Source organism: Saccoglossus kowalevskii, chromosome 22, assembly GCF_978046115.1.
Source record: "Saccoglossus kowalevskii chromosome 22, keSacKowa6.1, whole genome shotgun sequence".
NCBI lineage: Eukaryota > Metazoa > Hemichordata > Enteropneusta > Harrimaniidae > Saccoglossus > Saccoglossus kowalevskii.
Genome location: NC_140662.1, coordinates 9,775,798 through 9,799,412, shown reverse-complemented (window position 1 = coordinate 9,799,412; position 23,615 = coordinate 9,775,798). Strand labels below are relative to the sequence as shown.

Here is a 23,615-nt window from a genome sequence, read left to right as displayed (position 1 = left end):
CTTGGTACATAGATCCTTTAGGACTATGCAGAGACCTGATTAGTTTTAGGGTAAATAATTGTGCATATTAATTACCTAATTTGCATAATTAATTTTCAGCTTTTCTACTGATATCTAAAGTACTAATCATCATATTTCAATGAATCTAGAATTATGCAGACCCAATTAGTTTCCGGTAAATATTTGTGCATATTAATCACCTAATTTGCATAATTAACCAACTTTCACACTGATATCTCAGGTACTATACATCACATATCAATGAATGTACATGGATGCTGTAGGACAATAGACAGACCTGAATAATTGTGGGTTAAAATCTGTACATATTAATTACCTAATTTGCATAATTAACCAATTTTAATCTTTCACACTGATATCTAAAGTACCGTAAAAACTCCAAAATTTCGACTGGTTTTAAATAATTTGTGTTAGAAATGTGACGTGTTTTTAGAGTCAAAATTAAGGTGCATTTTCGGACGGTCGAATTTTTCAGAATAGAAATCAGCAAAAAAAAATGGGGATGATAGACAGTGTGCTTCATTAGTTTTTAAAAAATGCAATGTCCGTCAATTGACGTAAACTTCCTCATGTTTCACGGTAAAAGCAAAGGTCGTGGCCGAGTTGTAACTCAAAATCTAAACAAAGTCATCAATCAGTGAGTATTATGACAAGCAAAACAAAACATCAAGACGCGGAGAAGAGGTCAGCACAAAACTAATAGGTCAAAAGACAAAGCTGTCTCGCACTACCTAGGAAAACTTGTGAATGTTCGAAGTACAGGTACCCATTGGACAAAAGATACATGGAAGTTTAGCAAACGATCTCCCCGACCCAGTGCAATGTATCCGGTTAGAATCAAAGCTCACGTGTCCCTTATTTGAGCACCGTACCGGTGATTTGAGGGACCAAATTCTGCCGTAAATTCGCCCTTGGATTAAAAAATATAATGGGATTTAAGAAAATAAAATGGGACTTTTAAGGTGTATTTTGGCGTCATTTTTCGGACATTTCAATCAATCCTGCCGGCTAAAATAGAGTCTAAGTTTTACCGTAGTCATTGACGTCTGTCTATTCAAGAGTACACGTGTATGATTTTTATCGTGACTAGCGTGAGCGGGTAAGCTTCCTTTCGAGAATGAGCTGTTATCACTGTGAACAATGTTAAATTATTCTTCAGATGACCAGTTTATTTTTTAAAAACAACTAATTTTTTTATTTAAAAAAAATCATGCCGTTTTCGCATCATCCAGCTTTTTGATTGGTTAATTAGCGATTTGACCTATTTGACCTAAGAGAACATGGCGGATATCCTACAGCATCAAACGTTTATACGAGACCGGAATCATTCGCTTACGATGAAACTAAGTTGACTTTTATTTGTATTTCATAACCATTCAACAAATTTATTTTGTGTACATTATTATAATCACTACTGAGTACAGTAATAATCAACAATTCAGAAACGCAGCATGCCGAGATTTTTGTGTTCGTTTTTATTTGAAACTTCGTTTATTTAGAATATATTTTCGTTACCAATAAAATAAAAATCTGTCAGTCAATCAGAAACCCGGATTCATGCCTTTGAGGAAGGTCCCGTTTGAACGCTCACATCGGTTTTTTTTTCGTTTGGGGGAAAACTAAAACTGGTCGCAATTTTCGAATAAGAATGAGTCGGCAATTTTTAGTGGAGTCGAAAATTTGGAGGTAAATAAAACACCGAAACCCGGCAAATAAATAGGCGGTCAAATTTTTAGAGGGGTCGAAATTTTGGAGTTTTCGCGGTGTTAATTATTCCATTTCAATGAAGCTTAGTACAAAGATGCTCTAGGACAATGTACAAACCTAATTAGTTTGGGGTAAAAATCTGTTCATATTAATTCCCTAATAAGCATAATAATTCATAATTTTTTGGTTCTGTTACATTGCGCAGACCTCATTAGTTTTACACTCAAATCTGGTCATATTAATTTTCTGATTTGCATAATTAGTTTTCAGCTAAGTAATTTTGAATTATATTTAATGTGTCTCCAATACTCTCAGCACATGGGAGTTCTTTCTAAGCTTTCTTTGATTTTTTGGTTCTAATCACATTTCAATAAAACTTAGTACATACTATTAGATGGTCTGTTACATTGCGCAGACCTCATTAGTTTTACACTCTAATATATTAATTTTCTGATTTGCATAATTAGTTTTCAGCTTTTCCATCAATATCTCAAGTACAAGTAATTTCGAATTATTTTTAATGTGTCTCCAATACTCTCAGCACATGGGAGTCCTTCTAAGCTTTCTTTGATTGATGCGTAGTACTTCAATTGTTAAATACATGTATGGTTGAAAGTGTTATTCAATATTGTTATTTAATTATAGGCTATATCTTTTTGAGTGTTTCTATCCAGTTCAAATCATGTCACAAAAATGGTTATTATCAGATCAATTCCCATAGGAATCTATGTTATTAGACATTAACAATACTTATTTTTCTTGAATATATTTCTCCCAGCATTCATCATGCGTAATGTAACAAAAATATCTTGTGCAAATGAGTTATTTGTAGTCAGAGCTAGATATTTATGGAAGTCATTGGGAAATGCTCTGGCTTGTATAACCACATAGTTTGAAGTTGAATTCATCATAAGGAGGTCACAATGATTGTACTGTTTTTGTTATTTGTTATTTGTTTTTCAACTTTTTGTGTGCCAAAATCAACTCTTCAAAAAATGTATTTTTTTTTCGAAAATGTTGATTAGGAACTGTAAGCAAAGAGAAATTATGTCTATTACTTCTAAAATTAACAAAGAAATTGAAGACAATAATAAAATAATGGACTAAAATTGCACTCAAAGTGGTCAATTTTACACCGTTCATATTATGCTATTGGTTTGTTTACAGCAATAAGGGTATGTAACCCAGGTTGGTTTCAGTGTGATAACTTCAACTGTACACGATCTGTGTGGATTTGTGACGGTGATAATGATTGTGGTGATATGTCTGACGAGGAACACTGTGGTAAGTACAATTTATCAAAGAAACAATGTGTCTAATGAGTGTACAAGATTGTACGAAACATTTTTGTAGACTTTGATCAGACATTGTAAGATTTGTTTGGTGCAAAGAAAATTTCTTAGATTATTAGATTTGCTGTAACAATTCTATGTACTTTTGCTTGCGTAGAACTACGTAGCTGTGAGAGATCACAGTTTCGCTGTAACAACCACCATTGCGTGTCAGAGAATTTTTTATGTGACGGCGACGATGACTGCAAAGATAACTCTGATGAGGACCCAGACTTTTGTGGTAAGTTGGGAATTACCCATAATGCATTGTTCAACATCCGCAGAGTGTCAATAGTATTTTCATCATGTTTGGGAATGTATTCAATCTAGAATTATTCTGATTTTGTGTTATCAAAATATTTCTATATTTTGACGGTGATGTTATAACAATTGCAGTGTACAATCATACTGAATAATACTTGGTTAACTAGGGAGTCTTTTGTAGCTGGTGGTCCAAAATATCTACATTATTATTAACAGAGGAGTCTACCTTAGCTTACCACATGGATGTCTGACCCAAAAGCATTAAAGTTTTCACTACTAGTCCCCCTTTTTCATCACAAAATAGTCTTGTTTATAGTCTGCCTTTTATTAGTCCCCGTTCGGACACAGTCCGAAAACGGGGACTTATGTTTTGCCCTGTGTGCGTCCGTCCGTCCGTGCGTCCGTGCGTCCGTGATCACCTGTATCTCGAACATGCATGGACCGATTAAGTTCAAACTTCACTCATACATCACACATTATATGGGACATATGCACATGCATTTTTTTTATGATCCAATTAACGATAGCCGAATAGCGGCCATTTTAAGGCCGAAAATGCATCAAAATCGCACATTTTCACCATTCCGGACCCGGATCTCAGTTATGCATGGACGGATTTTGTTCAAATTTGGTACATACATTAAACATAATAGGACCTTGATGCACGTCATTTTTTTTTTTGGATCGGGTTCGAAATGGCCGACTGGCGGCCATTTTGTTTTAAAGAATTCAGTTCTGGATCCGTATCTGAGACATGCTTGGATTGATCGAGTTCAAACTTCACACACACAAGGTACGTCATGTCACAAATATGTATGTGCATTTGTTTCATGATCTCATTAACGATAGCCAAATGGCGGCCGCTTTAAGGCCGAAAATGCATTGAAATCGCACATTTTCACCATTCCGGACCCGGATCTCTGTTATGCATGGACGGATTTCATTCAAATTTGGTACATACATTAAGCATAATAGGACCTTGATGCACGTCATTTTTTTTTTCGGATCAAGTTCGAAATAGCCGACTGGCGGCCATTTTGTTTTAAAGAATTCAGTTCTGGATCCGTATCCGAGACATGTCTGGATTGATCAAGTTCAAACTTCACACACACAAGGTACATCATGTCACAAATATGTATGTGCATTTGTTTCATGATCTCATTAACGATAGCCAAATGGGGGCCGCTTTAAGGCCGAAAATGCATTGAAATTGCACATTTTCACCATTCCGGACCCGTATCTCAGTTATGCATGGATGGATTTTGTTCAAATTTGGTACATACATTAAACATAATAGCACCTTGATGCACGTCTTTTTTTTTTTTTCGGATGAAGTTCGAAATGGCCGACCGGCGGCCATTTTGTTAAAGAATTCAGTTCTGGATCCGTATCCAAGACATGTCTGGATTGATCAAGTTCAAACTTCACACACACATGGTACATCATGTCACAAATAGATATGTGCATTTGTTTCATGATCTGCTTAACAATAGCGGAATGATGGCCATTTTAAGGCCGAAAATGCATCAAAATCACATATTTTCACAATTCCAGAACCGGATCTCAGTCATGCATGGATGCATTTTGTTCAGATTTAGCACAATGTGTTGTACATATGCAGGTGCATTTCAGTCATGATCTGCTTTGAATGTATATGTCACTCAAATATGAACGGAACAGGGATGTGTCATTGACAATGACTTGTTTTTGAAGATTGGGACAAAAATAGCCAAAGTTTGTCTGTTGGCTCCATAATTACGGTTCATTTCCAGAAATAGTGAAGAATATAAGAAAAAATGCAGAAAAATTTGGACCAGAAAATCTGCATATAAATTAAAACACTTTATATTGAATGTGGAAAGTGGACACCATTTATCATCAAAACAAAAATATTTTGATGCAGAAGCAGAATGATAGGACATGATTCAGTAATGTCTAGTGATGTGCTGTTTTTTCCAAAGTAAAATATAAGTAGATTAACAAAAAAAAGTGACCTTAATTTCCTTTTAGAATTAATAATATTTGTCAACAATATTATTTCTATTTCAGATTCCCGTACTTGTGATGTCGGGATGTATACATGTGACAATGGGTTTTGTATTCCAGAAGCATGGCATTGTGATTTTGATAATGATTGTGGGGATGACTCGGATGAAAAAGCTGAGTGCAGTAAGTGAGCCAGCCACTCCTGCTGTAGATATATTGGGAACGATAATAAGTGTGTCTTTGTGATGATGAGGGTGATCGATGGTTCATGCCATTATAACATTTCCATGAAATTTCTATCAACTTCTAAACAATGCAGAGAAAAAAATAATTGTTTCTGATAACCCTACCTATTCATATTTTTTAGCTCCGCTGTCGACTTTGTCGAGCGGAGCTTATCATATGAGTGATTGTCCGTCGTCGTCCGTCGTCGTCGTCCGTGTCAATGTTTTACTTTTTCGACTTCTTCTTGAAAACTACAAGCCTAAATGCTTTGATACTTGGTGTATATGTACCTTGGGTAGACCTCTCTTAGGTTTGTTCATTTCATGTTGATATCTTTAATTCTCTAATTTTGGTGAATATTTTTGTCATTTTTGGTAAAAACTGATATTTTCGACTTCTTGTTAAAAACCGCAAGTGCAATTGCTTTGATATTACATATATAGGTACTACATGTGGACCTCTCTCAGATTTGTTCATTTCGTGATGATATCTTCAATTCTCTAATTTTGGTGAATATTTTTGTCATTTTTGGTAAAAACTGATATTTTCGACTTCTTGTTAAAAACCGCAAGTGCAATTGCTTTGACATTACATATATAGGTACTACATGTGGACCTCTCTCAGATTTGTTCATTTTGTAATGATATCTTTAATTCTCTAATTTTGGTGAATATTTTTGTCATTTTTGGTAAAAACTGATATTTTCGACTTCTTGTTAAAAACCACAAGTGCAATTGCTTTGATATTACATATATAGGTACTACATGTGGACCTCTCTCAGATTTGTTCATTTTGTAATGATATCTTTAATTCTCTAATTTTGGTGAATATTTTTGTCATTTTTGGTAAAAACTGATATTTTCGACTTCTTGTAAAAAACCGCAAGTGCAAATGCTTTGATATTACATATATAGGTACTACATGTGGACCTCTCTCAGATTTGTTCATTTTGTAATGATATCTTTAATTCTCTATTTTTGGTGAATATTTTTGTCAATTTTTGGTGAAAAGTGATATTTTCGACTTCTTGTTAAAAACCGCAAGTCCAATTGCTTTGATACTACATATATAGGTACTACATGTGGACCTCTCTCAGATTTGTTTATTTCGTGATGATATCTTCAATTCTCTAATTTTGGTGAATATTTTTGTCATTTTCGGTAAAAAGTGATATTTTCGACTTCTTGTTGAAAACTGTAAGTCCGATTGCTTTGATACTATTCATATTGTTCATTTTCTAATGATGTCTTCAGTTCTTTAATTGAAATGTGCATTGCTAACAGCGGAGCTATCTCAGCCGATAGGCTGCTTGTTTATATTTCAAACCTTTATTGATGCATGGTTATAATGGAAATAATCTATTAGAAGGTACATCATTGGAGAAAAAAAAGCTACCCAATATATTTTTAGCTCCGCTGTCGACTTTGTCGAGCGGAGCTTATCATATGAGTGATTGTCCGTCGTCGTCGTCCGTGTCAATGTTTTACTTTTTCGACTTCTTCTTGAAAACTACAAGCCTAAATGCTTTGATACTTGGTGTATATGTACCTTGGGTAGACCTCTCTTAGGTTTGTTCATTTCATGTTGATATCTTTAATTCTCTAATTTTGGTGAATATTTTTGTCATTTTTGGTAAAAACTGATATTTTCGACTTCTTGTTAAAAACCGCAAGTGCAATTGCTTTGATATTACATATATAGGTACTACATGTGGACCTCTCTCAGATTTGTTCATTTCGTGATGATATCTTCAATTCTCTAATTTTGGTGAATATTTTTGTCATTTTTGGTAAAAACTGATATTTTCGACTTCTTGTTAAAAACCGCAAGTGCAATTGCTTTGATAATACATATATAGGTACTACATGTGGACCTCTCTCAGATTTGTTCATTTTGTAATGATATCTTTAATTCTCTAATTTTGGTGAATATTTTTGTCATTTTTGGTAAAAACTGATATTTTCGACTTCTTGTTAAAAACCACAAGTGCAATCGCTTTGATATTACATATATAGGTACTACATGTGGACCTCTCTCAGATTTGTTCATTTTGTAATGATATCTTTAATTCTCTAATTTTGGTGAATATTTTTGTCATCTTTGGTAAAAACTGATATTTTCGACTTCTTGTAAAAAACCGCAAGTGCAAATGCTTTGATATTACATATATAGGTACTACATGTGGACCTCTCTCAGATTTGTTCATTTTGTAATGATATCTTTAATTTTCTATTTTTGGTGAATATTTTTGTCATTTTTTGGTGAAAAGTGATATTTTCGACTTCTTGTTAAAAACCGCAAGTCCAATTGCTTTGATACTACATATATAGGTACTACATGTGGACCTCTCTCAGATTTGTTTATTTCGTGATGATATCTTCAATTCTCTAATTTTGGTGAATATTTTTGTCATTTTTGGTAAAAAGTGATATTTTTGACTTCTTGTTAAAAACCGCAAGTCCGATTGCTTTGATATTACATATATAGGTACTACATGTGGACCTCTCTCAGATTTGTTCATTTTGTGATGATATCTTCAATTCTCTAATTTTGGTGAATATTTTTGTCATTTTTGGTAAAAAGTGATATTTTCGACTTCTTGTTGAAAACTGTAAGTCCGATTGCTTTGATATTACATATATAGGTACTACATGTGGACCTCTCTCAGATTTGTTCGTTTTGTGATGATGTCTTCAATTCTCTAATTAATTTATTTTGGTGAATATTTTTGTAATTTTTGGTAAAAAGTGATATTTTCGACTTCTTGTTAAAAACTGTAAGTCCGATTGCTTTGATACTATTCATATTGTTCATTTTCTAATGATGTCTTCAGTTCTTTAATTGAAATGTGCATTGCTAACAGCGGAGCTATCTCAGCCGATAGGCTGCTTGTTTTATACATTCAAACTAGCTGGTCTCCCAAACCCAAACGGTATTTTTCAAAGGCATGACAAACTGTACTCTGATTTATACTCCTGAGTGAACTGTTGGAACCTCCCAGTTCCAAGGGGCGTTCACTAAGCATTCTATGATTGTCCACGTTTTATCAACCTAATATTTTTTAAGTTCATTACTGTAAACGTGATATTTTTTGGAATGTCACAAAGGGATAAATACTATAATGGAACCTCATGATATGTTTATGGGGTATGAAATTTAGTTTCAAAAGTGAGGCATTGGTGTGGGGTTTTTTGTCATAGATAGAATGTAGTCATACAAACCAGAAGTGGTTTAAGTGATAGGGAAATAGTAAACATTGATCTTCTCTGAACATGATTATATTTGGAAAGCTAAAATTTATTTATCTTTTATACAACGTACGTGATTTAATTGTGAATGAATCGATTTTTACAGTTATGTTCAAAATTTGTGATTTTTATTTAGGATTAAGACCATGCCAGGCTGGTTGGTTTGATTGCCATAGCAACTATAGGTGTGTCCCTGAATGGTCTGTTTGTGATGGGAAAGATGATTGCCGTGACAACAGCGATGAAAGCCCAGAGGAATGTGGTATGTAAATTCTTCATTGTTTGTGTCATTTCATTTGAAAAATTTAATGAATGCAAGCTTAGTGAACATTGATTAGAATGCCCTCTATGATAGGTTTTGAAAAGTCTTTTATAGAGTGCCCTCTGTGGTTAGTGCTATGAAATATTTTTAATGTGTACTCACTATTGAATGTCAAAAATGCCCTCTATGGTATGTTTTGGAAAATCTTTTTATAAAATGCCCTCTGTGGTTAGTGCTATGAAACATTTTTAATGTGCACTCACTATTGAATGTCAAAATGCCCTCTATGGTAGGTTTTGGAAAATCTTTTTATAGAGTGCCCTCTGTGGTTAGTGTTACGAAACATTTTCATTGTGCACTCAATATTGAATGTCAGAATGCCCTCTATGGTTGGTTTTAGAAAATCGTTTTTTTTTTGTGCTTTTGTTCATTTGTTCCTAAGCCAATATGTCCCACCGCTATATATATCGAATCTGTAACATTAATTTGCATGGACTTTATTTAAATGCAGTATTGATATACATTAATGATTTCTGTTGACATATAAGTTAGAAGTCTACTCATAATTTTTGAGAAAGTTAGTAATAAATTGAATGACAATGTTCATTGGTTTATTGTGCAGAATCGTGAAGCTTTATGTGTGTTACAGTGACGAAATTGGAGGAACTTGCCCTAATATTTTTCAAAAATTGCTATTTTTAAAACAATTCCATAGAGCACAGTGTTAAAAAAATGCATTTTTCACCACTTTTTACTGCCTGGATTTTTGAAATAACTGAAAACAACAAAACGTACCCCAACATTCACAATATATAATTTTTTCAGCCTATGTCACCAGCCTACAATTTAAGATATGGCATATTATCTCTGCCATGGTACCTATGGTAAAAGCGTTATAATACTGACAAAATGCAAACTATAATTCACTAAAATGCAACCATCGTTTGCTCAAAGATATTAAGCTGCCAGAAACTACAATTTATTGGGAAAAAAAAAAAATTCTGGGCATTTAAAATCATGAGTAGGCTTCAATCTTAAGAAGTGTTGTATTTGTCATTTCAGAATCTCGAGAGTGCAAAGTTGGTGAATTCCGCTGTGGCAATCACCGTTGTATACCGCAGAGATGGGTATGTGACGGTGACAATGACTGCGGCGACAGCTCGGATGAACTTAGTTGCAGTAAGTAATTTCATTTTGTGTTTCTCATAGATGAAAGCACTCATCGACAATCTTTTCATCTGAGATCAATGAACTGTTAAGTTGTATTGATAAAAGTAAGATGGATATCTATCACTGATAGATATCTAAAAAAGTTGTATATTTACGATTTTTTTCTCCTCATTTTCAAGGCTTCAACATATTCAGTGAATACTAATCTTTATAATGAAATAATATTAATTAAAAAAAAACAAATTATAGGGAATCAAAAATGACTTTCAAGTTGCACTTTAAGATGTTACTATTGGTTTATTGGAGTTTGTTATTAATGAGTTGAATGAGGTACATGTGTATGTGTATTTTTCGTTGTCAATGCAGGCACATCACAACAGGATTTGAATTGTTAGCGCATGGAGTTCTTACAGCAAAACAAAATGATTGTGAACATGTGCTATTAATCATTCACAGCACACATAACAAATCTCAGAACACCATTAAACAATTAATCAAATAGCACAACTTCCCTATTCAGTGCCAAGCAACAGTTCCCGTCATTTAATCTCATTTTAATGTGCATGTGCAAATTAATTACAAATGCTGACATAAAATTGCATTTTCACAAAAAAAACATATTTCATGTTTGGAACTGGTCTATGTGACCATCCTATAATTGTGACAATTTAATGTCTTATCCCAGCATCAACAAGGCCTAGTCAAACACAAATCACCTGCAGACCTTAACCAAGGTTATCCCAAAGTTTCATTCATTGATGAATGAATACATGTATGACTTTGGCCTTTCCATTGAGTCTATCTGTAATGTGACACAGTTGTGTTTGAGCTTCATGTGAGCAATTGTAGATGCTTTGTGTATGTTTCTATAACTGCTCCAAATAATTTACAATTTTTTTAGTAATAACTTTTGGTTTATGTGAAATTCTGAAATTCATAACGCAATGTATCAACGTGGTACTATATGGGAGTATTTTGAATCATGCTTTTTCTCTCATTGTGCTATTAATTTGGTTGTCTTTACAGCTCTTCGTTCATGCAGTGAGAGTGAATTTGCCTGTGACAACGGTGCTTGTATTCCTAGTAGATGGATCTGTGACCATGACAACGATTGTGAAGATGATTCAGATGAGCAGAACTGCCGTGAGTTTTTTAAATATTCATTAATCTTTTCTATAACTGCTCCAAATAATTTACAAATTTTTTAGTAATAACTTTTGGTTTATGTGCAATTCTGTTTAAGATTTTCTTCTTTATAACCATAGCGGACACATTTTACTGAAATTTAGTGAACATTGTTGACAAAAAAAATCCTATTTACCCATATGAATATTATAATTAACTTTTTAGCTCTGCTATCATCAAAGATGATAGCTTAGAGCTTCTCATATAGGGTATTGTCTGTCAATAATTCTTTTTTTAACTTCTCTTGAAAACTACCAGGCCAATTGCTTCGATACTTTTTTTTTTTTTTTTTTTTTTTTAACAATTTTTTTTTTTATTCTGTAATACAGAAAAAAAAATACAGAGCAGATGACAAAATCCCCTCTGGGAAAAAAAAAAAAAAAGTACATGACAAACGCTGTCTGGTATACGGTGGTGAGACAAAAACAAAAACAAGATTAATTTACTTGTATTAAGCCAACCAATTATTTAAGGTAGCGGGACTATTATTTGCATACTTGTTTTCATCTTCTAATTGTGACTGAATGACTACAAATAGACCCGGGAAAGTATATATTTTTAGAATCGCCAGACTTCAAGCTTTTCACAAGTGTATTTTGCATGCCCGTATCTGCATTCTACGACGCGTTACTCAATCAAAGGTGACAAATGACTTTTTCTGTAAAAAAAATAATTACGCATTTATGCTGGCGGTAAGAAGTATTTTTTTCACTTTTCCTAGTTTTTCAATAGTCTGGTAAATTGAATGTGTCTGGTCAGTTTTATTCAAGCAACGCGTTTTAAAAAATAGTGTGCTGAATTTCAATTACTGTTTTAGTCGCATTGCCCCCAACTCAAACCACAACTCGTTGGTAAATATTCGATGAAATAGTTTGTCTGGACACATTCAAGTTCCTCTCATTGTCACCTTAAAGCTGTGAAAATTTGGTGTTAATCCGACGACAATAAGTATACGTTATTTTTTGTTAAAGACCTTGTATTTTGAAAAACATAAACTCCTAGAAAACGTCCATGAAGTCACAGCAAAGATTTTCAAGCTTGTTTATCGGCACAATCAATTTGTTTTCCCATCAAGGTCTGTTTTAACATGTGTAGGGACATCCAAATGTGTAAGGCTATTGGAAACCAAAAAAATAAAGGAATGGGATAGCTATATTTGGATAAATTCGGCATATGAAAACACCAAAATCAATGATTTTTTTTCTGTGGCTGTGTGACCTTGTGTCTGACACATTCATATGCAAATGACTAATCTGTGAAACAAACAGGGGCGGAGACAAACCACTCAAATGTTTGGAAACACTCATTGTGTGTCAGATAGCTACTGATAACACATCCTAACATTGCTTTGTCTTGAGTTTATCTTTGAAACTTATAAGCACACAGATTAAACCTGTGTTGTTGATTTTGGAAAACACTACTGAGGCTGCCTTGCTTTCCTTCAGAAAATCTACATTTTAACCAACTTACATGACATTCTATGTTATGTTGACTTTATCATATGAAAGTTTATAGTGCATTTCATCAATTAATAAATAAATGTGAAAATCGTAATTTTCAACACAAATAATAGTCTCGTTAACTTAAGGTAGAGATGCAGTTTATTTGTGAATTTCAATCAAAAATAGTTTTTTTCGTTTTTTATATAGATTTTTATCTAAAGAACATTCTGTGAAAATTTGACCAATGAATTCTTATTGGAACACCGTTAAAATTGCTGTTTATTTCCTGGTTAAAAATAAAAAAACACTCACACGTGGCAATGTTTATGTCCAATTGCCTAATTTGCATGAGTAACCAAATAACAAGACCTTTGATTGACAATATGCAAATCGAAATTGTACGGGTCATAGTTCATTCAATTCACGCGCGTGTGCAATTATTCTCAAATCAGTTCTCGCTCGCTAGGAAACCAAACATTATATTTCCTCAGCGTTTTTTCCTAATTTTGATCAATACATTATGCGTGGTGTGAAAAGAAAGAGAGGTAGAAAGAAGATTCAGATGATTTCTATGTCGGAAGAGGCAAAAGCTACACTGAAGGCATCAGCCCACCGAACGAAAAACAAAATCGATGTGAGCGTCCAAACATGGCTTTCCCTGAAGGCATGAATCCGAGTTTCTGATTGACTGAGAGATTTTATTTTTAAATAATTGTTCTCAAAAAATAAACTGAGCATGTGAAGAATAATTTAACATTGTTTACAGTGATAACTGCTCATTGTCGAAACGAAGCTTACCCATTCACTCTAGTCACAATAAACATCATACTCTTGAATAGGCGTCAATGACTACGGTAAAACTTAGACTCTATTTTAGGCATCAGAAATGATTGAAATGTCTGAAAATGACGCCAAAATACACCTTAAAAGTCCCATTTTATTTTTTTCTAAATCTCATCCCGAATTTACGGCAGAATCTGGTCCCTCAAATAAGGGACACGTGAGCTTTGATTCTAACCGGATATATTGCACTGGGTCGGGGAGATACAAACTTTTGTGTATCTTTTGTCCAATGGGTACCTGTACTTCGATCATTCGCAAGTTTTGCTAGGTGGTGCGAGACAGCTTTGTTTGCAACCGGACGAACTCCGTTTAATTCAATGAAGCAAACAACTGACAATGCTAAAATAAATTGCAGAGGTACGCTAAAATTAATTGAAAACAACCAAATAATTTCAATGAAAAATAAATCACAGAGGTAACTTGATACATTACGGTAACAACTCTTTTGACGCGCTGACCGCTTCTCCGCGTCTGATGTTTTGTTTTCCTTGTCATAATACTTACTGATTGATGAAGTTGTTTTGAATTTTGAGTTTTTTAGCCTGCAACTCGGCCACGACCTTTGCTTTTTCCGTGAAAAATGGGTAATTTTACGTCAATTTGACGGACATTCCATTTTTTTAAAACTAACAAAGCACACTGTTTCGCACTCCTATTTTTTTCATTTGCCGATTTCTATTCAGAAAAATCCAACCGCTCGAAAATGCACCTTAATTTTGCACTCTTAAAACATGTCAGATTTCCAACACTAATTATTTATAACCGGTCGAAATTTTAAAACTTTTACGCTAGGAGCTGGAGCTCTCATCTTGCAGGCGACCGTCGCCGGTAGTACACACTACAACAGCATGTTTTGTACGTACATCCGTGCGCTGATTGTCTGCGACTGTCTTAGAAAATCCCTGAATAAGGCGTTGCCAAAATCGGAAAAAATAAAAAAATGCCTCCTTAAAAAACGAACAGAATGCAAATATTTCTTTTAACAAATATGTTGCACTGGGAAAAATGGGATTGGAAACGATGAACAAAACTTCTGTGCCTCGTGTTTCGATTCTAGGATTACGCGATTATTCATTATTGTGCGTTCGCTTCCTGGAGTTGGTTCTCAATACTACATAAAAATCATCAAGGATAAATAATTTAATATCCCACTTTGTACTCTTCACGGTAAACCATAGGCTCTGAAATACTCGTAGATTTTTTATTGAAAATACATCGAAGAGAAGCCATGATGTTTTGATCGTGATAAAAGGTCACCTTCCTAGGACCGCCCCCTGTTTAATAATTCATGAGATTACGTCATATTTACTGGGCATTGCCACGTGTTTTTACCGACCCCATCAAAACACTGGTATGAATGACGTGTTTCTGATTTATAAATTCAAGAGCAGTTGTTCTGGTCCAACGATTTTACATAAATGTCTATGTCTATACGTTAACTTTCAATTTCAATAGTCTAGAAAGTATGACAAAGTATGACAAAGCAGTAATTCCCGGTTTAACGCGCAAATATGCAAATTAGCCTTTTTCTCGTCTTCTATTTTTGGTGAATTCTTGGGTTTTAAATTAAAATAGCTGATAGACGCTTTGGCCATTTGCCTCGAAATTTGCACACATTATTGACAAGGTGTTCCCCCTTCAAAATGCGTCCGGACAGTTTATTACGGCGAGTGGAACAAAAATAACAAGTCCGCAATTAACATGGATATATAAATTATGCAAAAATAGAAAAGAGTGAACTTTGAGGTCATTCTGTGCGACTTTGAAAGCCATTAGAGAGATGAGTGGACGCATTTGAATTAGTAGTATGCCAAGGTAGCCAGTGATGTAATTTTACCCACAAACGGACTTGAAGTTTTTAAGCTAATTTTTTTTAAACCACTTTTGTCCAAAAAAGCATATTTTTGACCCAAAATCAAAAACGCATTCTGGATATTTAAAATAAAAACAAGTTTTACAAAGTTTGTATAATAAGCTTTCAGAAAATATATGACATGTTGGATATATAATACCGAGAAGGGTTTTGTGACGTTTTTAAATAAAACATTCTCTGTCTGTTGTCTCGTTCAGAACAGTAATTTAGGTTATATATATCAAAAGACTAAGTATAGAGGTACAAGTTCGCACAAACTGGACAGTCATTGTTTACATAATTATCACGTGACATCAAAAATGGCGAACCTTGTAAAAATGACTAAGTACGCGATTGCGAGAGCACACTGCGGAATTTCCTGGTGAAATTTACGTCATGCATTGTCCGTAATCAAGCCCATTGAAATGCGTCTCCGATAATCAAAAGAGCTATTATTCCGATTTCTATGCAGGTTTGTTTTTTTGTCCTTAAATTATTTCATACTTGGCACCTTTAACAGACTATTATTCTGTGACAAAGCATTTTCTTTAAAAACCCAGACATATTTCGCACCATCATTATCTTTTGAACGATAACTGCGAGTTTGAATGTCCTAGTCCGAACGCACTTGATTTGGCGGCGGTCCCAATGAGTCGTACTCGATCAAAACTTCAACTCGAGAAAAACGCGAAAAACAGTTTTGGTTAATAAAACACTGTAAATTTGCTGCATTATTATAAATATACACTTAAAATGGCCAAACATATTAACCACTGATATCATAGAACTCATAAAGAGTGTCAGATAATTAATAATTTCAAGCTCGAGCGTGAAAAATGAAGAAAACTGCTGGCATTTGAGTCCGTACTCAGGAACGTTCCATTGTTATGCAAACGAACAACGAAGGATAATCCTCTGACAAACATTACTGTCCCACTGTACACGCTGACAGTTTACAAACAAGCTAATCCTTCAAGTGTCTCTGATAAGACATCTAATAAAACGGTTTTCATGGTGAAACAAAATGGCCGATGTTTGAAAAAAATTGCTGTGTCAGAACGCGACACTGAGTGGCAGATTTTTCTTTGCCTCGTCTGTCAACGCTTTCTTTCTTTTCTTCGCCATTGCGTTAGAAAAAAAATGTATTAGTAAAATAGAATATTGACTTGGAAAATAAAACGATTTAAAAGAAAGTTGTGCAAAGTTACAGTACTCCTTTCGCACAACCTCCCGCCCGCTTCCGCTTTCCAATCACCCTTTTCTCTCGCTTTTGCGACCGCTTGTTGAATTCGAACAGACAATTTCCGCTTTATTTTCGACCGCGCAAACCCTGAAATATCACCGCCCACCTGCTCACTCGCGCGCATTTAAAATTCGGACTAACAGAATAATTTCCGAGGTTCACATTGTCTTATAATTGTCTTTCTGTTTTTTATAGATGTTGAACACCTGACAAAAGTTCAAATACTTTTTTGTTTTAACTATATATAATTATATGCACGCAACATGACCCTTTGACTTCGATTTGGCTTGGACTGAATATTTTATTTTAAACAATATTCTGATGTAAAATACAAAATGTGTTTCAACACAAGTACGACATGGTTGTCTGGGGTTTCTTTCCTGATTGTTGAGTTGTCGCAATGTGTTTTGTATAATTATTGTTGTTTTCCCCCGATGCTGAAGGACCGTAAAGCTAAATGGCAGTTACATGCATGGGCTGAGTGAAAGAAAATATTTCTAAGCCTAAAATAAAACCTAATATTACACGTATTTGTGTATTTGTTAATTTTACATATGTTTGTCATGACAGTATGTTTGTAAATATCTAGAAAAATCTCGTCTTTCGTTGATAATTTCGATTGTTTGTTTGGAATGTCGATCCCCGTTGGTTTCTCCATACTGAGTTTAGGAAGGGCGTCGATCAACACCGTGACAATCAGCCGACAGAAGACAAACATTGACCGTAATTCATGGAGAGCATGTCCGTAATTTGTGGGCTGAAACCCCAAATAATTAATCAAGTATTATTATTTTAATATATGTATTATTTTACATCGCAAACTAAACCATGCCCAAAACAGAGCTAGAGTTGTTCGCGGTGAAACAACCGCATTGAAGACGATGCAACTTCAACTAGCCATTTCTTACCTTGAAATAAAAAAAAATAAAAATTCGAAGAGCATCGGGGAAAATATTAATAATCATCCTTATCAATCGCTTGCTTTATTTTATTCGAATCCATGAAATTCACGATTTTTTTTACATTTGTTGGCAACTTCCGCGCTAAAAAAGATTGAAAATGTGGGTGTGGTTATTTTGCAAATATGGTTCTGTGACCCAGTTCGTGCTCCGCTCAGGTGACTCTCGGCCAGTCAATGATGTTGTAACAAAGCATATTTGACGCTAATTGAAGGGTCGTCGTACAATCCAATCACCGGCGTCGATTCACATAGTTTTTTGTGCTGTGACAGGCTTCAAAATTATTCGCTGAAAAACATATATTTTGACAAACTGATGGAATTTGACCTTAGTTCAAAAAGAAAATACTAGGCTAAGATACATTAGAGCTCACGCGAATCAGTTTTCTCTGCAAGTTGTGACATAAAGTAAACCAGAGTAGCGTCGATGATTTTCAGCCCTGAAGGACTTCCGTGTGAATCCTGAGTTTTGAATTGTTCATCGACTGGCCACCAAATAGTTATGGCTTTAACTAAATTTGACACGTTTTTCTTTTAAGCCCAATAAATTATTCATACATGTCAAGCTCTGTTCGATTTTTTCAGGACATGTGGCCGTTTTTAGTCGAAAATATTTTTTGTGGGAACACTTTTGCGGTACGTATACGGTATAGACCGAGCTCATTCAATGATCGTGACTTAATTTTAAAAACTGAATGTCAAATTTTACCAGACGTGGACCGATGTGGATTCGATATCGTTATTTTTGGAATTAATCACTAACATTTCCTCGTTTCTCTGCTCTGTCAAAAGGAGTTACCTAGGCTTTTTTCACGTAACTGTCTCATTAAAATAAAAAATAAATAAATATTACATCTAGAACAAGCACCCAAAACACGTAACAAGAGGTCCCAGTTCAGTTGCTTTCACGATACAAGTGTAATACAACTATTAGATTTGAAGTGTCGTTCAGAATGTAATAATAGTTAATACTAGTTGTATGTTCACACTTTACTATCAAAACCACCATTTCGACCACCCATGTGCCAGTTTTCAGTGTTTGGGCGAGCGGTCAATGTTTTCAATGAGCGAGCGAGCGAAAAAAAAAACGCGATTAAAATGCGGTCGGTTTCCGGTCGGACAAGACCGCGTGGTCGGAAATTAAGCGATAAGCGGTCGATGTAAAAGCGGAAGGTTGGGCGAAATGAGTACTGTATGACCATGTTTCAGTCTCCGACGAAGTCTCGACTGACAACAATGCTGACAATGGACGTTAATTAAAACACGCATTGTTTGCAACTGGAAGCTTACCACCCGTTATATCAGAATCGTCAACAACAGAGTATACAGATAAGATGTTATCATTTAATTCCTTCCAAAGATAAACACTATGCAAATATCCACCAAACGGCAGTTGTAGTCTTTTCTGCTAGTGTTTTAAAACACTAATTTGAGCAACGTTATTTCGCAATTTCGATCTTTTGTAAACCTGGGGTGATGTATCAAGGTCTAAAGTAACCGTTTTATCAATTTTTGAAAAATCAAGAAAAAAGTGAAAATTTCCCTTCTCGCTACCTTAAGAGCTCCCATTTACGATAGTGATACTTTGTGTGAAGGGTTCTTGGGTTGACCTTCATGAGATTTGTAACAAGACTGGTTTTTTAATGTAATTGCCATGGAAACAACCAAATAAACTGCTTGTGATATGGCCAGAACATTGTTGAAACACTTATAACCATGGAAATAGTTAATAATATCTCATTGTACAGAACATTATCAACTGTATTTTTTATGGATCAAATTCGATTGTTGCTTGCTCAAAATATGAATGCATATTCCAAAAATTAGTTTTTTGGTCACTGTTTCAAGCATATATCATTTTTATTCAGACCTGACAACTTGTGTGCCCGGTTACTTTCAATGCCTTAGTGGTCACTGTGTTCCTGATAGCTATGTATGCAATGGGGATAAAGATTGTAGAGATGATGCTTCTGATGAAATTGACTGTCGTAAGTATATCGTTCCTCTCACTTGATATTTTCTGTTGCTATTTTACTTTTCAGCCAATGGATAAAAGAAACTTGAAGAAGTACTTTGCACAATTTTCTTTTTACTTCTATATGTTTTTGCTAAAGTGAGAGAATTTGTAAGGACATAATTTTAAGAATTAAATCACTGTCTGAATGCTTTCAAATAACAGCTGATTGCTACAAGTTTTGCAGGTTTTTCTGTCTCACAAAATTCTCATACATTTATTACTTTGATATTATGAGTGCCTTTATACAGTAAATTAATAACAGAGTCAATCAGTAACTGAGCCAATTTCTAAATATTTTATAAAAAATCACATATGGAGCCAAACATTTCAGTTATAAAATCTCAAATGAAATTTTATTTTCATTTTTTCACATCATTATTTTGCACTTTATGTATTTTTCCTATAATTTGTTTGTAAAATTTTGACCAAATGGATATAATTTCTCTTTGGCTATTGAGCTTAATTTCAATTATTTAAAAAAAAATTTTGAAAATTTCTTACGTGTGTAAGCTGACAAAAATTGCTTTTTGCAGAGCAAAAGGTGAAAAGGGAGGGAGTACAGTATGTAGTCATTTTTTTTTTTAATATTACAAAGCACCCCGCTATCCAGATGGAAGGTACTGCCCAGCCAATAAGTTTCAGTGCAGCAATACAGTCTGTGTTCCATTACCATGGCGATGTGATGGTGATAATGACTGTGGTGATGGGTCGGATGAGACAGATATGATCTGTGGTAAGATTAAATTTTTTTTTATTTTGCTCGTTTGAGCTACATTCAAGTGATATACATTATGTACCTTTAGCTGTATCTGATTATGTTCATCATATCCAACATAGGGAGCCCTGTGGCAACTTCGGCCAGTCCCATTCAGTTGTTATACTCACATACTCCCTAGGATTAGAATCATAATCTATTTTTTTCAAAACAGCTGAAATAGACTGTCCTGAAAGCTCCAGATTTCGATGCAACAATAATAGGTGTATTCCAAGATGGCGACTTTGTGATGGTGTTGACAATTGTGGTGATGCCAGTGATGAAAATACGCATTATATGTGTGAGTATTCAGATATACATTTGTATTATCCACGAATATGCATATGAGCACCAAAAACTAGGTGAAAGTTGATTGCTGTGTTTTCATGGTTGCACTAGTGGCTGGTAGTCATAACAGTTTTGTGTTTGATTTTTCGAATTCGTTTCGAGCCAGAATTCACAAAATAATAATACATCTGTTTTGATATTTTAGGTGAACCAGAGATTCGAGACTGCACCCTTGACGAATTTAAATGTTCTAATAAACGCTGTGTTTCAGTATTTAGTGTCTGTGATACATTTGATGACTGTGGGGATCAAAGTGATGAGGCTGGTTGCCGTAAGTTTTAAAAAGGGTTTATCATCAAGCTTTTTATTTTTATAACTTATTTAAATTACCTCAGTTATATGAAATCATGTTACAATTTCATGTTTAAAAATTATGTTAAAATGAAAACTTCAATATAGTTTTTTGTTTCCCTTGACTGAAACAAAATAACCTCTGTGTTGGCAATTATATGTATTTATTACTCCATACAATTGATACAGTATATTGTTAAGAAATATTTGAAAAGACGAGTCATAAAATTTCGCCGTTTCTTTACAGATAAAACTGGTCAAACATTGAATGAATGCCTGGTTAATAATGGCGGCTGCGAACTCCATTGCCTGGATATAGCCGATGGTTTTCTCTGTAGTTGTGGTGATGGCTACCAAGCTGTGCCTGGTAACAAGAGGTCTTGTAGAGGTTAGAAACTTTATTTTTTTGGACACATTTTAAAATATTTTCTTGCAGAGCTCGAAATTCACAATTTGAAGTCATGTCAAGATCAAAGCTCAGTGATTCAATTTTTGAATGTTCTTAAACTTGAAGTGCAACCTAAATTCTGCTGTCCATTTTTTTTTTTTTTTTTTTTGAACATTTTCCTGACCAATACTGTGACAGTGGGACATCTCAAAACATTAACATGCTTCATTTGATGTCGCCGACCACGAGTATTTATGCAGACTGCTGTGTATTTGAAAGAGTTGACCAGCAGACAACATATCAACAATCCAAAAATAGCGGTCATTGTACAGAACAGCTTTATTAGCATAATCTAAAAATAGCATAGTTACCAAGTAACATAGAGGGCGCTGTTGTGCAGAAGCAAGATGTGATTTCAATAATTTGATATGTGCATTTTAGTTTTCTGAAAAAAATTAGGAAATTGATCATCATTTGGAAAGTACAAAATGGTATGGGAAACGTATTTTAAAACAAAAATCAGTGTACACAGTTCACATTGTTCGAGACAATTAATATTTCGAATGTGGAAAGGTGAAGGCCAATTGAGGTCAAAGGTCATCGATTGGAAAAGCCATATTTAGTAATTTCATTAACTGGTTTATTCTAGATGTAAATGAATGTTTGGAGCCGACTTGTATGCAGGTATGTTTGAATAACAAGGGTGGATATCATTGTGGGTGTTCAAGTGGCTATTTAGATGAATACCGGAACGGATCACACTGTAGGGCTTCAGGTAAGTGTTCTTAAACTTCACAGCTGAATTTGAGAATGTTGTCAGGAAAGCAAAATTACCAACCACATTCAATATTTTTCATATGATAATATGAATTCTGAATATCATAAAGTTGTCTAAACCAAATATATTTACTATATGTCTATAAGTGTAAAAGGCCTCTAAACATGTCTGTATCCTGAACATCTCTGTAAATTGTAATTACTCTCCTGTAACCTGAACTCCTCTCAGTAACCAGAACACCTCTGTGACCCAAACACCTCTATGTGACCCCGAACATCTCTCTGTGACCCGAACACCTCTCTGTAATCCAAACTCCTCTCTGTGACCCGAACATCTGTCTGTGACCCGAACATCTGTCTGTGACCCGAACATCTGTCTGTGACCCGAACAGCTGTCTGTGACCCAAACACCTCTCTGTGACCCAAACATCTCTCTGTAGCCTGAACTCCTCTCTGTAATCCAAACTCCTTTCTGTAACTCGAACACCTCTCTGTGACCTGAACACCTCTCTGTGACCCAAACACCTCTCTGTGACCTGAACACCTCTCTGTAACCCCATTCATTGAATGTGTTTTCCTGGTTTCTTCACAGGTGATGATGAGATCCTAATGTATACTGATGGTCCAGAGATAAGAAGATACAATCCAAAACAGAATAGATTTGGGGATGTTGTCACCGGAGAGAAAAGGTCATGGGCAATGGACTACTATGTAATTGATGGGAACCAATGTAAGTTTTTATGCAAATTAGAAAGCGTGAGGTTAAAGCATTGTGTAATTTTAATGCATCTTTGTCATTGGCGCACAATAGAAAAAAGAAAAGTCCATGATAAAAACATACAACTGTAAAGCTCCATTAAACATTCAGCTTATTGCAATACTCAATTTAAAATGCTTAAAATCTTACTTGCTGTGATGCATAAATACTGTGAGCTGAAACTCGTTGTGACCTCATTAATTATGCATATATCTAATTAATTACCGGTATGCACATATAATTATTTGTTATCTGAATCTCATGACCTCATCCTAATAACATCCAATTTCTTCTCAGCAATTGTTTACTGGACAGATACCTCACTGCAGACAGTAAAGCGTTCTTATCTACCATACTTGACAGAACAGGTGGGATTCTCACAAGACCTGGGTATCACTGGCATAATCAGACCGGAAGGAATTGCAGTTGATTGGGTAGAAGGGTACGGTTTGAATGTATAATTAATATACAATGATTTATAAACATGCTCACTTTCTATGAAATCATGTACCAGCTATATTCTATATCATATTTATGAATATGGCC

General features: G+C 34.6%; 1 protein-coding gene across 1 annotated transcript in view; it reads left to right on the top strand.

Annotated features, from left to right (window-relative positions):
• The window catches only part of LOC102802448 (low-density lipoprotein receptor-related protein 2-like), a 196,092-nt gene that overhangs the window by 156,161 nt on the left and 16,316 nt on the right, over positions 1 to 23,615 (top strand). Inside the window, exons 71-84 of the mRNA XM_085495716.1 lie at positions 2,896 to 3,012; positions 3,178 to 3,300; positions 5,373 to 5,492; positions 8,919 to 9,044; positions 10,107 to 10,223; positions 11,241 to 11,357; positions 19,606 to 19,725; positions 20,350 to 20,487; positions 20,684 to 20,809; positions 21,002 to 21,127; positions 21,395 to 21,535; positions 22,185 to 22,310; positions 22,905 to 23,042; positions 23,367 to 23,511. Coding sequence (XP_085351842.1) covers positions 2,896 to 3,012; positions 3,178 to 3,300; positions 5,373 to 5,492; positions 8,919 to 9,044; positions 10,107 to 10,223; positions 11,241 to 11,357; positions 19,606 to 19,725; positions 20,350 to 20,487; positions 20,684 to 20,809; positions 21,002 to 21,127; positions 21,395 to 21,535; positions 22,185 to 22,310; positions 22,905 to 23,042; positions 23,367 to 23,511 — 1,780 coding nt within the window. The remainder of the gene's footprint in view (positions 1 to 2,895; positions 3,013 to 3,177; positions 3,301 to 5,372; positions 5,493 to 8,918; positions 9,045 to 10,106; positions 10,224 to 11,240; positions 11,358 to 19,605; positions 19,726 to 20,349; positions 20,488 to 20,683; positions 20,810 to 21,001; positions 21,128 to 21,394; positions 21,536 to 22,184; positions 22,311 to 22,904; positions 23,043 to 23,366; positions 23,512 to 23,615) is intronic.